Below are 16,308 nucleotides of genomic sequence, written 5' to 3'. Positions count from 1 at the left end.
CAGTACTTCTTTGCTTATAATCTCAATAAATTCACTGCAAATGTCAGACGAAATGTAGATTACACTACCTTTGCCTTTGTTACCATGTGTTGTTATGTGTTTCGCGAGAAATAGATCAAATTCACTTATCAGCTCAAGACAGCCTAGAAAAAGTCCGTTTGATGATTATACGTGCAGATACAACCACGGCAATGTGTTTTTCCATTTCTTGCGCCCCCCCCAAAAATGCCAATTGCCTAGCGCCCTAGGCACGTGTCTATCGTGCCTATTCGGTAAAACGGGCCTGCCTTACCAAGAACACAATGAAAAATACACATTATAGTCTCAGCCAAATAAATTATCTTTAACCCTTTCTAAGTTTATAAAATAAAGTGAAAAGGTTTTAAAATATCAGGATGAAAGGAGAATATGGCAAGACATTTATAAGAATTAGATTAAAATATTACTGGACATAATCTTAAAAAACACACTTTTAGCTGAATTAAGGCATTGCCGATGAGTTCGTTGTCATGCTTCCCTGTAGAGGCTGTGACAGCAATCTCCTTCATTAGCTTCCGGAGGCCTTTTACCCCCTTGACATCCGTGATCTTGGTCATCTTCTCTCTGATTGTCTCTGCAGGGTCAAAATCCCTAGAACAAAAGTTTACACAATTGCAATGATATATTCTCATTTAATAAAATTGCCAAACCTGAATATTTTCGGGTCATAATCTAGCTGTTGAAACGACTTTCAAAGAGCATTGTGACAATTAATATATATATATATATATATATAAAACACTGTCAAAACGTTTGGCAAAGTGTCAGCCCACTCTTGGCTAACAGACAAGTATGGAGTACAACCATTCACTGTCTAGTGATAAGATTATCACGGACAGAAATACTTCACAGAATTGAAGTTCAATACCATTACCTATTTAAGACTTTGAATTGTACATCAAAATCTGTTTTAAAAGTATTTCATATTTTTACAGCTCATGCAAAATCAGATACTATTACAAAAACTGTGTACATTTTTGTCCTGTATTTATTCTAGAACTATCATTCAAATGTTTAAAATTGAAATTTCAGATTGAATTTTTGTAAGCGTGTGTTTTGCTCTTGCCTCAGCTCAGAAAAATAAAGCCATTGTTCAATATTACCGAACATTTTCTGTACATTTGCAAAATTGTTATAAACAATACAATCTTGAATGCTGAAGATTTGAATGATTATAAATTTATTTATATCTAAGTGTTTATATTCATAAAGTATTCCTAAAAATCTTTATTTCCCTTTTAGAAGTAGGTTAGAATTTGTATACATGAGTGAATTACACATCCTTCTGTATTAGATTCTCTAAACTTTTAATGCAAACAAACGTCCCCTCCTTGGGAAATTTCAGCTGAAAGTGTAAATAGCTGTTTAGTGTCAGTTCATTTAGATTATGTTTCATAAATATTATCATTATTTTCTCAAATTCAAAAATTTTCCACAAAACTTTTCCAAATTGTCTCTCCATAAGAACCTTCCGAACTTTGATTGTTATCATTTGTATATCTATTAGCTGAGTTCCTGAGCCTCTAACTACACAAACAGCAGTCCGTTTGTTCACTTTTTCACCCTTAATTTTATAGCATTGGATGAGTTATCTCCAGTGTAACTAATACAATCAAAGGCTTTACTCACCAAACTTCTAGACAGAGAATGTCTTCACCGGGGCTGTCAACTGGCCTGTAAAATATTCGATTCATTGTGAATTGATTTTCATTGAGAAGTATATAATTAAAATTATTGGATCTAAAACTTAGATCAGTAACTATGTGTCACTGGTAAATGATTTACAGACAATTGAGATCGGTGCTGTCTACACACATATTACGTGGTATTCCACATTTCACCCCAGGTCATGATTACAACAGAACTGTGTTGAGATTAAAGTACCAGAAAATTAATGTTTTGGGGTGAGAGATTGGAAATTAATAGCCCCATGTAAAGAAGAGGTAAATTAGACTTTTTCTAAATATTTATAAATCTATAGCTAAATGGTAAGATCATTGACAGCTTGACTGAGTTCTTTGATAGAATTCAAAGAAGGTTATTTTTTACAAAAGTTTTAAGATGGGTAGTCTCTGATTCATTCCCAAGACTGCATCTGCAAATTCTTTGACAAGTCATCACAACCATGAAGAATATGCTGTGATTGTTAAATGATGGTCCAGTTAGATTCTATTCTTGTCATGATATTTTGCAAAGAAAGAGAGAGAGAGAGAGAGAGAGACTCACAGTGAGAAGTGCTCCTCCCAGATGGGACTGAGTGTCTGCTCCTTCACAGAAGTATTATAGCGATGGGTGGGAGCTGATGTCAGGTACAGTGTGCAGAATGGATCACTTAGACCTGTAACAGACACATGCATTACATACCATTTATATACATGTCATATAACTATCACATTTATGGCCTTCGTCTATGGTGAGAATTGTATCAAAGTTGAAAACATCATTTGGCCCAGGAGATTTTACCTCCTAAAAATATGTTGTTGAAACAACCAATTTCTATTGTGATGGTAGTTTACAATGGAAGTTATTAAACATCTGTTTATTAATCCACCATTTTACACTTGGTTTCTATATCCAGCCTACTCTATCTACAATCTGCAGTATTCTTGCTGTTCAACAATCAGCTACTGTATAGAGTTTGGGTTTGACATTCTTGAGCATTACCCATTAGGAACAATTATAAATCTGTTTTAACATTATTTACCACTTTTACATTGTTATTATTGGTGGTAAAGTTAAGGGGAATTTTTCATTTTAGAGCTATAATTAATATGCATGAAATGAAATGAAAAATGTCTTTATTGAACACTCAGAGAAACATTCAATTGTTCAATTGGTGAGGTTAGGGCTATTAAGTCCTCTCTTACACCTAACCATAAACATTTAGAAGAATTTATTTAATGTGAACCAATAATGTTTGGACTGTGCAGGTCTACCAACCTGTCTTCGTTTGTTTCATTTTCTATGTTTTGAGTATACAATGTTTTTAACTTTTTGTAACATGAAACCAAATATATACTACGGACTATACAACAAGTTATTTTTCAGCCTGTATTGTTATCTCATAGTACTTTCTAATTCCTAATGTTCACAAAATTTTTTTTGCTAATACTATAAACTCATAGTGTATAAAAGCGTATTGAATTATCAGCTAACTAGAAAATAAAATCTCTAAACATACCATTTGCATCTTTCGGTCTGAGTTCTTTGGCCTCCACAATCTGAACGTTTAACAGAATATTTGGTGGCTGAAAATCACAAGATACAAATTAATTATAAAACGAAGTATAGACATAAGAGTCAAACTTAATAATGGTTACACACCTAACACCAATAAACAGTCCAACACATGGATTTCCTGAATAAAGTGGACCTATAGAGACAAATGTGGGTCTTCAGCAAAAAAATGTTTGAAGACATCAAACTACTTGGAAAAGAGTAAACAGCTACAGTTGTATATTACTGATTAAAGAAAGTCCAAGGATTTATAAAATAATACAAAATTAAAATAGTTAGGTTTCTAGTATAATCCACATCTCCCTTACTATTCCAATGAGAGTTTATTGGATTATTCATATGTTAAAAAATAGCTGGCTATAAAGATATTTTATTCCAGCTAGAATGAAATTGTGTAATTAAACGACAATTATGTAAACGTTGGTTTATACTATTATGTGACAGAATTAAAAAATTTAGAGTACTATTAAAAATGTGTATAATCCTTAGAAGAAATTATGTTAAAAATTAATATGGTTTATACAATACGATTATACATATCCATTTTCCATTGAATTTTTAAATTATGTTGGAAAGTAATTAATATTTTTTTTTAATCTCAGTGTTTTAAAATCTTTAATATCTGAATTGGTAGAAGGCGACTAACTATTATTCAAAAATGTACTTCTAAATAATTTCTAATTTTTTAAGTGCAATTAATTATATGGTTTACAATAATACTGAAAAGATAAAAATATGTTTAGGTAGGTGAGCTTATTTTAATTGAGTAACTATATAAAGTGAACATCTAGATCTATTTCAACGATGTTTGACTAGAAACTGGAAATATCTCCTTTGGTTTACAGCATGGTATTAAAGTTGGGATTTCATCACCTAACATTTGTAAGTAGTAGGTAAAATTTGGAACTCCTTTTTGGCAGACTATCACAGTCTATTAAAAACACTATGATAACTAATCCGACAAAGGAAGTTTAAACATAAAATATATAAACTAACCAAATGGTAATGGCCATGGATTTCTGTAACGTCCATATAGATTCTTTACTTAATTTATCCATGATGACTTACAAAAATGACAAATTTAAGCACTAAGTCATTCTATATGTTGTATAGTTTTATGACATTTGAAAGTGTAAAAACTGCATCAAATTCCAAAACAGCGAAAACATACCTCTTTACCCTTGGCTTGCTGTAGTAGTTGCTCATGCTTCTCGGGGTCCAGACGAAATGCTTTCTGCAAGTAATGGAAGAGAACATCATGCTCCTCTGCCTCTGCCATGCAGCCTACTGTGTGTATAACCTCGTACAGAACCTCCGAGTACAGCTCCTCAATCTAGACATAAAGAGAAATACATAAGTGTACTTTTGTGATAAGTCAGCAGTTCTAGAAACTGCTTTTAAAAACTGTTAAGAAAGAAAACTGTTTCCATTTTTACTCTTGTATAAACAAGTAAATAGATGCACACTCAATATTGGGTCACCAAGTTTTGTGCCATAGAGTAACGTACCTGTATGTGTTACTTTATGGTTCTGCACTCAGATAACAGAGTTCTGATCGTTATATACCCACATCTCTAATGCTGCACCACTTCCTACTTTGTGAATTGTTGTCAAGAAGCCGGTTGCGTGCTGAACCTTTGTTTCATCAGCCCTACTAACTTTGATATTGTAGTATTATTGAGCACAACCTCATGTCTTTACTAGCAACCTTTCAGCCTCTGGCTTCTTTATTTGCACTTTTTATCTCACTGTTATATTAGGAAAGTTATATGTCCGTATGGAATCCTTTTAACACCATAATGGAATATGTTTGTCAGTCTTCACAGTGACCACACATTCCTATCCACAGTTATTACTAAAATTGTAATTTTACAAAAACATACCATTGCTGCCATGCCATATCCAGGTACAACATTTAATACTTTGCCACCACATACTGATAAATTAAAGCTGGTGTGTTCTCCTTCAAGCTAATGTTACGAAAATCCACTGGCATCTTCCTTGCGTCAAGATAAACATTTGTACAAATTTTTAAGGTCACAGCTCAACCTTTCTGCTGTTATCATGTTGACAATATGACAAATAACAGAATGGCTTTGTAACCAACCAGCGAGGGAGATCAACCAAACTTTCAGGATTAATTAATATCCTGTTACACGTTTCAGATACGCATGTATTGTTTATAAAAGTAATTACAATAACTATATTAATAAACAAACTCTTTTAAAATTGATTTTTACAATTCTAGTCTATATTTCATAGAATTCATATGAGTAGGTAACACAAGTATTTCGACACACCACATATAGTGTAGCATAGTGGAATGTAAGATGTTGTGGTATTTGCCAACAATTTTCCACGAAATATTTCGAAGGAGTGGCAAGTGTTTCAATGAAATGAACTTAACTACAACAACAACATTTCTTATTAAAACCCATTTTTTTCTGTTTTGTCAATGGAGTTATCAAGTTCTAGGAACTAAGTGTTTAATAGTTCTAATATAATATAGCAACCACCTATTCAAAAAGAGCTATATTTAAAACAGTTATGGCCCTGTTATAACTAATTTTTAAAATTCAATGATTTTAATTTTAATCTGAAAGTGCGAAACAAATGTGAATATGAACTTTATTAGGAAGTAAATCCCCAATTAAAAAGATTTTTTGAAAAATAAACCGTAGGAGGATAGTTTTAACATCCCTACACATTTTAATTTATGTATAAACTGAAAGGTTCTTGCTTATCATCTTTTTACACTTATTTAACTTTTAATGTGGCAAAATTTCGAGGAAATCCAAAGTTCCTGTATTTTTTCTAAAACTACTACAATAGTAAAGCCACTGATGTGGTTTTCCTTTGCACAGAGTCGCTGCCATTGTAATTTATTCCCAGCAATGTTCTATTTTAGGCTAAACAAAATGCAAAGACATGGAATGGTCGGTAATGTTGGTACGTGGTTCGTGCCGTGGTATCGAGCCATTTGCATTAACGCAGAACTAAAATTAGAAATTACAGCCCATACGAAGTTTACCCTTGTGCCTTATTTACGATGTCTGCTCTTGGATTGAAATCAAATGTCTTTGTGATCGTGATGTATTACACAGTCAATTATTTTTCAGGATTTGTCAAGAATAGAAAGTACTTTACCACCTTTTGTATAGGCTATATTTAAATACAGTTTATTTGTAAATTGCACACATATACTAATTAAGTGCAATTGTAAGAATAACAATATGTGTAGAAATGATAAACCTAATTTACTGTTGTGAAAATCGATCCAGTTTTTGTTGCTTTCTGAAAAATTAAAAGTCATGATTTACATTCAACTGACGTAAATGAGTAAACTTTGTATAAATTAAAAGGCATAAAAAAACTATTTACAAGAAGCTAGATTTAGGTTTAAAAAAGACACAAGCGAACTGGTATTTTACAAATTAGCCATACCCCGGTTAAAAATATTTGGCACCAGGTCAGTGAACCAAATAGAGTTGGTGAAATATGACACGCGATGGTATTTCCCCAGCATCTGGCCAGATGCTGCAATGTTAGACAGGTAGTATAAGCTGTAAACATCAATACAGCATTTATAAATAGGTATATCCCGGTTTGTTTAATGCTGGCCTCAATCTGAATCTGGTTTCACAATTTGTAAACAAACCTCTTGGTGTGTATTTAGAAGACGAGCCTCTTAACTCTCACACTTCCACGTCTTCGTCAAAGCATCTCCTATTTTGAGCTAGAGACTTAGTTAATGTAATTAGTTTAATAGTAGGATTCCATTTACTGCTTAGAAAATATTTTAAAATGGAGATTTATATTATAAAACTACTAAGAAATCCAAACCAAAACTTCTAGTTTCAATCCAGAAATTTATAACTACAAATGAAAGATTTTGTCATTAATGTCATTATTATTTTTATGCGAACCACATTAGAGTTATGTTCATTTCCTTTATTTTAGTGATCCCTACGTGATTAATATGTGGATTACATAATATATAACGTAACTGTGCGTAACATAACCCGAGTTTGGCTACAAGCTACGGAGCTACGGGAGGATAGTATGTGGTGTGTTAGTTATATAATTATTATTATTATTATAGTAGTAGCCGCCTACTGAACAGTAACTATATATACATTACTTAGCAATGTTTGGAGGTTTGTTTTAAAAATAATAGATACTAATGTAAAATTAGTTCATTGTTTAAACTTCTGATTTAATTAATGGCCAATTGTTTTAGTTCATTTTACCATTGTGATAGCTATACCGCATTGTATCACTTGGCTTGGTAAAAAATCTCTACTCTGTACACCTCACTATTACCTAAGAAACTGCCGATGAACAATAATAATAATTGCAACAGCTCTCTAACCTTAAACTTTCTGAAATACCGCGAATGTATTTTTTTTTAGTAAATAAACATGTTGATCTTGTTCATTCAAAGAGGCGATAAATCGTTCAGTAATGACAAGAGCGTTTGTTGCAACATTTTCGCCGATAGATATGTATAAATGTTACGACATTGTAATCAAATAAAAGGAGATGTCAGTATCTTATTAGTTTTATTCTGTGCGTATTTTTGGGCCACATGCCTGTGTGAGGAACACAATAAAGGGGAAAGTCGGATCAGCACGAAGTAAGTAATACAAAGGTGTTCATAATTTTTTGGCAAGGTATCATCCTTAACCAGGGGAAGTTAATCATAAGAACGCTTTGGGCACACTCTTCTTAACAAATCCTTAAAGCAATGGTAATTTTGAGAATACTAAATTGTTACGTGTTGATTGTTGATTTACAGAACGTACCAAGAATGTAAGTTCAACGTTTTTATACAACCTCTATACAAATGCAATATATATATCAGTTATACACACTAAGGTGTTTTAGAAAATAGTTTATATTTTTTAAGAAATTGAAAGATATCAACAAACTATGACTGTTAACTATATTGTTATACTGAATTAACAATGTCGTCTTAAATCTACATTTTAAATTAAAGTTACATTTTTTTCTTAATATTATTCATACATTTTCCGGATTATCATAATACAGATTTGACTTATTAATTATCTCCGCTAAGGCAACAAGTTAGTACTAAGCTACTGGCGGTCAGGACACTTCGATGGCTACTTTGGACAAAAGTAGTAGGTAATGAACGTATACAGTTCAAAGAGCTGTTCTATGTTCACCATTTCCTGGCAAGGAAACGCAGTTTACGCACCATTAAAATAATTGTGTAGGAGTCAGTCCAGTGATTTAAACCCTCGTTTCCGTCAAGCCGCTGGAACTCCTCCTAAGATTCATTGTTGTTCCTTCGGATTTCAAGTTGTATACATAACATAATGACAATTTACAACAACTTTTCCTGCAGACTAAGTAACAAAGCCAATTCTTGTAAAGTAAGTTGTCTGTATACATACTTATCAAAACAATAAAGGTGAACATAATGCTGTACATTTCAGTGTAATTCCATGCGCGACGATCCTCGTAAGCTCTTATACTATGACCAACAACAAGTCATATTAGTTCCGTTAGTATTATAAGTTTTTTTTTTGTTATTCATTCTAGTTTAGTACTGGTTTATACCCACCTTTTAAATTTAATTCGCCTTTTACACTCAACAACTCAAACTTTATTATTAATACCGGTCAAAACCTTTTTATTCTCATAACAAGCCGGACATTGCGCTGTTTGGTTACTAGTTTTTGGCGTACTAGTTCTTATTGGGAATTGTTGAGGATGTCAAGTTGGTTATGGGATTGAATATATTGTTTTTACAATAATAATAATTAATTCCTCACATAAAATTACTTCAGGGTTATTACTTAAAAGTGATCACAATCTCAAATCTCAACATTTGAATGCCTACTTTCTTTCCATGAGAGTAATAATGTTTTTGGAGTAAAATAAAGGTTCTAATAATGAACTATAAAATCCATTTCAAAGTAAAACATCTCGCATGATAAATATTACTGTGTTTCAAAGAGTAGTAAAACATAACTGGAGCAGAATTAACCACGTAGGCTAATAGTTATTGGACCTTGAACACATTTTGTTACTTGTCCAATGAATAATCATAACAATAAAGGTACCAGTTTTTTTTCAATGCAGTGTTATATATAAAACGTAAATAGTGAAATTTGTATTGTGAAGTATTCAAATTGTTTATAAATGCCTAATCCTCATATTGGCGTTATAACAAAATAAGATGTATGGTGATTTTACGGAAATATAAAACCTAGAGAGGTGAATATCATACTTAATAAATTAATGAATTTCACAGATTACATCGCCAATATATATTTTATCAGTCCCGACTTACTGTCATGTTCTGAATGGCCATACTCGTCTGTCTCTGAACCTCCTCGGTTTTCAGACCTCGGAACTGGTTGTGGGACTTCGCTGCCGCCTTCATCTTCATACCGGTAAGCAATAGTTCCTATCACACTACTCAAATTCAAAATTCTGCACTCCCTACCGCTGTTCCGCTTTGGCTCAAACAGTCATTTGCATCTTCCACGATAATTTTAAAACAATAATTAACTAGGCTATCAATAAAAAATATGAAAAACGTCGAACAAGATTAACTATAATTCTTAGAAAATCAAACATTATATAAATATATCCATGATGGATATATTAATATATAAAACAACCATGTTAAGGTTTCAACAAAATCCACTACATTAACAAATTAAAACCCAAAAACATTATTTGTAATTGCAAAAAACTCTTAAAATTTATTTACTTGATTATTTAAAACTACCGAAAAATCGAAAATATAAACCACTCGAATGAAAAATTCAATGTCACCACCCGAGAAACACATACGAACACACACACAAACGTTAGAAGCTGACCGCCTAAACTAATATTCTGAGAAAGTATCGAGAGCATTTGGCACTGGTGGCGGGCATGCGCTCCTAGGCTAACAATAGTCGCCTAGAGGGCAAGGTCCACGGGGCGTCAGTGCAATTTTCAGATACACCTGCCTTAATTTTATTTTTGATCTCCGGTATAAAATAGTGCGGTATCGACGGGAGAATACTCGTAAATAAAAGAGAGGTTCGCAAACATTCAATTTTTGTGTTTTGCTGAAAAACGGATTAAATTATTGGAATCGTTTTGGTGGCATTCAATTGTAATGTATATATTTGTCAAAAAAGTGAAATCTGACTTTGAACGCAATCAAGTCAACTAGTCTCACATTAATACTACATGTTCAGAATTACACAAATGCGGGCGAATCCGTCGAGGCTACACGGATTTCCACAATATCCGTGTTACAATCAGGGCCGCATTCAGGATTTTTGCACCACTAGGTATTAAGGCCATGCGCGCCCCCTCATAATCTTTCCACCCAGGCAAAAATATCTTAGCGGTTATCTGGCTCCGTCAGTTAAATGTCAAGCAACCAATAGAATGTATGATTTCGCTTAATCTATATAAAAGACAAAACACAATCAAGAATCACGTAGTTTGACTAGACCAAATTCCTAGCCATAGGACTTTAGCTAAACAGCCACTTTTAGACTTTCCTGAACTCCTTAGGAATCCTTCACCGAACCGTAGCACAGCATCATACATAGTGAAGCTACTAAACACACTTTTAGTCGAAAACCGCCCTTAAAATTACTCGTTAGACTATTAATATGTGTTACTTGTCCGGAAAGTACAGACCTCCTCACGTCTGGAACTATTCACAGCTTAACCTACAAAGTGATAAATTTATTATAGACTTTTCATTTTTTTATTTCATCTGGTTTATTGAATCACGCTTCATCAGTCGTTTTAGACTGAAGAGTGATAACCTACTCCACAGCCATCCACAAAATACAACAGCTAATGTACTAGTGGACTAACTCTGAACATCACTTGGACATTCAACTTGTAAATAACGTTATTAACATTGGAAATAAACTAGTACCAAATAAATAACCTACAGACCTGTACAATATTCCATGCATACATTAATCATATAATTATCATTTATTTGCCGTTATACCATACTATACCCCGGATATGGATTCTGAAGAATACAGTTTCATTGTATTTAAAATGTTGCTAACAATTTATTGTTAAGGGATGGTACTAACGTGTTCATATTCAAATCCTGCGGCAAGGCCCTTTTTTAGTATCTTTTATGTTATTAATCTAGCACTCCGTTTCTTTGGGCACTAATTTTTTTATTACTAAATAATATTAGTTGCGATTTACAACACAACGGTCTATAAAAATCTGTTATTCATGCAAATATTTCACAGCCAATAATGCTCTTTTACAACTGTATATAAAGGAAGGGCAGAACACCAAGAAACATATGCGAAGTTGTCCAAACATGTTTCTAAACTACAGCTTGAGCATGCTGAGTAACAAAAACAGGGCAAGAAACTTTTTCTTTATTTTATTGTTTGATTTGACAAAACAATTTATTCAGGTTCATATTTTAATAAGAAAATCAATTGAACTTTCCCAAAAACTAACGGTTTAAATTTCCTCATCGAAGGATCAAATAGATGCGATATATAAAAGCTGCATGATATTATAACAGCTACTCATTAGATGGATAATATTGCTACATACCCCTGTAACCACCCTCATGACAGGTCTAGACGTGAGGAAGATGAGTGACCACACTATACACGGACACTACCAGTACGTGTAACCGGCGCGGCGTTACACCGTACACAAACTGAGGACTGCTCTCACTTTACCGACAGTACAGTTGACCGTTGTGGGGATTTCCCTGCAAAGTCCTACTCCATGGGGAAGCACTAATCAGTGTCTACGTCAGGGATTCCCGCGAGGATCAATGTTTCGTACAATATCAATTTTACAATTGTTCAAGGTAGAAAATTTCATACCGTCACAATTTTTTACACTAAAGCAAAACATTGAAAATAATTGGCTTTAATGTCTACAACTTTTAAAAATTATGTTGACTTGTTATGGAATTAGCAAAACATTATAAAAAATAATACTTAAACATAAAGGAATTGTATTTGTAGACTAAACTTTAGCTCAAGATAATTTGCAGGTAAAATATGTTGTGGTAGAGGTTCAGGTTGTAATATCCCACCCTGATCCCATTCAATTTCACAATTTTCAGCTTTCCTCGCGTTATTGCCCTAAGCAAGGCATAAACCTGTATTGCATGAACTATGGATCTCTTAACGTAGAACGATGCTAAATTATGGTATAACAAGAGTGTGAGAAACTTAAATGAGTCCTGCAGTGTACGTGTACGTGTTCGTGCGATTGTGTGACAGCCAGTATTCCAAGAGTACCATGGGATAACAAATAGTTTTTATCGTACAGCACAAATAACAGCTGTTTTTTATACTTAAGTTGGTGATTAATTTTCGTTACCTTATAACAGAGATCTGTAAAACCAACTTGCGCACAGTTAGCCTACATCTTTATAGTACACTAAAATTAAACTTTGCTATTGTTTAATTAGAAGTAAATGCAAAAACAGCAGTTTGTATACGTTAACCTGACAATATTACTATGTTGCGTTGTTAAGCAATGAAAATTTTAATATTACTTAATTTTATTTTCAGTTAAATTAAGTAATAATTAAATTACTCGGCTTCGCCTCATTCGTAAAACACGACTGCGCACCGAAAACAACCACGGTGTTAATACTTCCCCCACGGCTCCATAGTGAGTGCTGCGAACTAAACTATGTAAGCCTGATACATAAAGGCGCCTGTCGCAGTCATCGGTCTATTCTTTTTCTTCTGAATTAATTAAAATGTTCAACTGACATTTGGGGATCAAAAATGTATTTTTTATCAATCACCAGTGAATGTTTAATAATGTCAAATTATCTCCTGACCTAAATCGTGCTAAATTTTACCGATATAGTCATGGCAACATTCTCTTCAGCGGTATACATGTCTGACAGTCAAATTTAGAAATAGGATGTGGTTTGAGATGTGTTGAGATCCTTAATGTAGTATATAACATGAGAAGCCAACAGAATGCTTTGAGCTTCTTCTACCCCTTCCTTACCTTTCCTATGGAAATCAAGACGTATGTCATCTTGGATAGTATAATAGTTAGTGTTGTCAGTTATTATTACATTTAGCTTATATGTTGTCTCTGCAGGGGGATGTGGTTATTGGAAAGTTATATGGAATGATCATATGGAAAGTCTGTATAAACCAGCGTTAAGTGATTTTAATATTTCTAAAATTTATTTGGAAAATTAAAATGTTACGAGGAAAAAAAGTGTTACTATCATTATGTAAAAATATTGTTTACTTGGATTTATAATTTTTACGTCATAATATTGAAGCTATCTTCATTTATTTATATTTATAATTAAAAAGCTTGTCTATTACCCGTAGGAAATAAGGAATATATACGTTCTTCAGATATGAAATCTCTTCGCTTGAGTTGCTTTAAATGTGTATCACTCAGTACAAGTAAAATATAAAAGTACAAGCTCTCAAGAACGTCTCGGGTGTTCGAAACAGTTCGGGAGAATTAGAAAAATGGGTTTCCAGTTTGGCTTTACCAGTGATGGTGTATTATAATTGGGTTGAATTAACGCTCTGGCGATCAGGCGTCCTGGGTAATTCAGGGCGCTCAGTTACATAATTATAACTATTATTCAGTGTTACACTTAATAACTATGATGTTCTGAATAAAATTACCAACCACATTTTCCTTAATTAAGGTGAAAACAAATTATTTAATACAGTACGTTATAGTTAAAACATATAGGTCTTATGTGCATACAAACACTATTCAACATTCAGTAGAGAAAAATTCTTCTCTTATTTAAATAATTTATTTATTTCAAATACAATGTTCGTGGTAAGATTACTTTACCAATGGGAAAGTTATTTCCAAAAATATTTGTAAAATTTTGTTATTCAACATGTTCATATCATCTCTATTGTTTTCCATAACTCTCCAAAGCTCTGAGTAGACCTTTCTAAAATAAAACATACTGAAATACTACTAATGTATTCTACATGTTTTAATGGTTACACCTCACCAACCACACATTATTATCGCATAATTATTTTACTTTCGCATAATATTTTCCAATATATTTATTTCACTAAAATATTTATCATTACAAAAAATTATATAATTTTATAAAAATCAACCTAAAGATATCAAAGTTTAGCGTAATGAACCAGTAAGGCAGACAAGTCCAATGAACATCGTATGCGGTTTATCAGCCTAAGTGACGGTTCACACATAGACCAGGTACTAGTGCAATGATCTCGGCAAAAGACCTTGTTTAACATGACGTCATATCACTCGTAATACCACAGCACGGGTGTATTGGAGGGGGTTGGTTCCTGCCAGATATCGCCGATGCCCCAACTAGTGTGCCGCGCGCTATTTGCAGCGATGACGTCATGTGTTGGCTAACAACCCACTAATTGATGTATTTACAGTATGCCGTTAGGCGGCAACTAGCCCACTGTGAGATATCGAATCGTTATAGTCGCGATTAACTAGTTTCTAGCAATCGGTAGTTTTAGACAATTACGGCGGTGTAGCGCCTTTAGGTCTAATTATTCCATTATGCTGAAATAACAAGTACTTTATTTATTAATACAATAAAACTGAATTTGAGTCATTTTGTACAAGGAATGATAATACAGTTAATTAGTCCTATATTTGCCTTCATTATTGGTTTAAAATAGAAACTAATTACGAATTTGTTTCTATAATTCGTGTGAAATTAGTGCATGCGTAATATGTCATTACAATACCAATATTCCTTGTAATATTTTAGCAAATATATCGACAAAATTATATACTTATTATTCCACTCTTACGACTTAACAATATGTTAAGCTTAAAGCACAAATTAAAAATAGCAACTGTTTCAAACAAGTTAACAGCTGTGGTGTTAATATTTAAATTCAGGACAAAATCAAATATACCATTAAGTTACGCAATTTCAAATGAGAAAGTTTTACTGAAATTGTTTTCTTTTACCGAACAGAAACTAATTGAAAACTGTATAGAAAAGTTTTCTACGTAAGCAATTACAAGTTTGTGTAACCGGGTAAAATGACTAGTGAGTCAAACAGTAGGTAGGCCCATTAGAGGTTGTTAACTCGGACAGCGGACGGAAAGTCCGCGTACTTCTGTGAGTCACGCATGCTTCCACTACCATGATTGTACCCAAAAGCCGACCTATCCATGATAGTTCAATGCCTTGAAAACATAAGGTTCACTTCATTATCTATATACCACAGGTTTTACATTTCGACGAATTCTTGGCAGTTTGGAAGGTTTTTATACTTTGTAATTTAGAGTTATTAAGGTTGAAATTTAAGCTTTATACGCCAGTAAGAAATACTTAATTGCCACAAATACTTTTGTGATACATTTCTATAGGACTGGCTTGTATATTTTTCAGTCGTCTTTGATTCTTAAAAAAAATTGTATTCGTCTTCTGTATTATATAATAGTCACATTCACATTTAACTTTAGTTCCAAAAATAATTGTAATAATATGTTCTATCAATTGAAAAAATTACGAAAGATTGAGGGAATTTAATAAAGGAAGTTTAATCAACAATACGTTAATAGAAATTAATCTTGTCCTCCTACCTCATTGTTGCATGAAATAATGAAAATGTATAAATGTAGCCTCCTATTTAAGTTACTGTGTAATCTGATTAGTATAAAAATAGTATTCAAAAACTATCCGGCAAACGATTTTTAGTTATGTTAATATATTGTATTTCTCATGTGTCACCGTTCTGGTTTCTACGAGACCTTTAAAACGACATGTAATTTTATATTCTTTTACGAGTTTCTACTGACTCTTCTTGGAAGGTATCTCCGATGTTCAAAAGTAGCATTTCATGTCTTACATCGACATTATATAATTACTCAATGGTTTCAATATTGCGTTGAACCATAAAACATTAATAAACCATCTTGACATATCTTGGCAATACTGTATCCCTCTATAGCTACTAAATTAAACACCAAATCCTATAAATTGAACATAATGATATTTTGTGTTGGGCAGAATAGATTTTT

General features: G+C 32.9%; 1 protein-coding gene across 1 annotated transcript in view; it reads right to left on the bottom strand.

Moving 5' to 3' along the window:
• Positions 1-16,308, bottom strand: part of LOC124374404 (protein unc-13 homolog 4B) — a 45,981-nt gene that overhangs the window by 24,346 nt on the left and 5,327 nt on the right. Inside the window, exons 3-7 of the mRNA XM_046832624.1 lie at positions 4,448-4,609; positions 3,221-3,287; positions 2,266-2,377; positions 1,669-1,713; positions 471-630 (exon numbers count right to left, since the gene is read on the bottom strand). Coding sequence (XP_046688580.1) covers positions 471-630; positions 1,669-1,713; positions 2,266-2,377; positions 3,221-3,287; positions 4,448-4,609 — 546 coding nt within the window. The remainder of the gene's footprint in view (positions 1-470; positions 631-1,668; positions 1,714-2,265; positions 2,378-3,220; positions 3,288-4,447; positions 4,610-16,308) is intronic.

Source organism: Homalodisca vitripennis, chromosome 1, assembly GCF_021130785.1.
Source record: "Homalodisca vitripennis isolate AUS2020 chromosome 1, UT_GWSS_2.1, whole genome shotgun sequence".
NCBI lineage: Eukaryota > Metazoa > Arthropoda > Insecta > Hemiptera > Cicadellidae > Homalodisca > Homalodisca vitripennis.
This window is presented reverse-complemented; position numbering and strand designations above follow the sequence as displayed.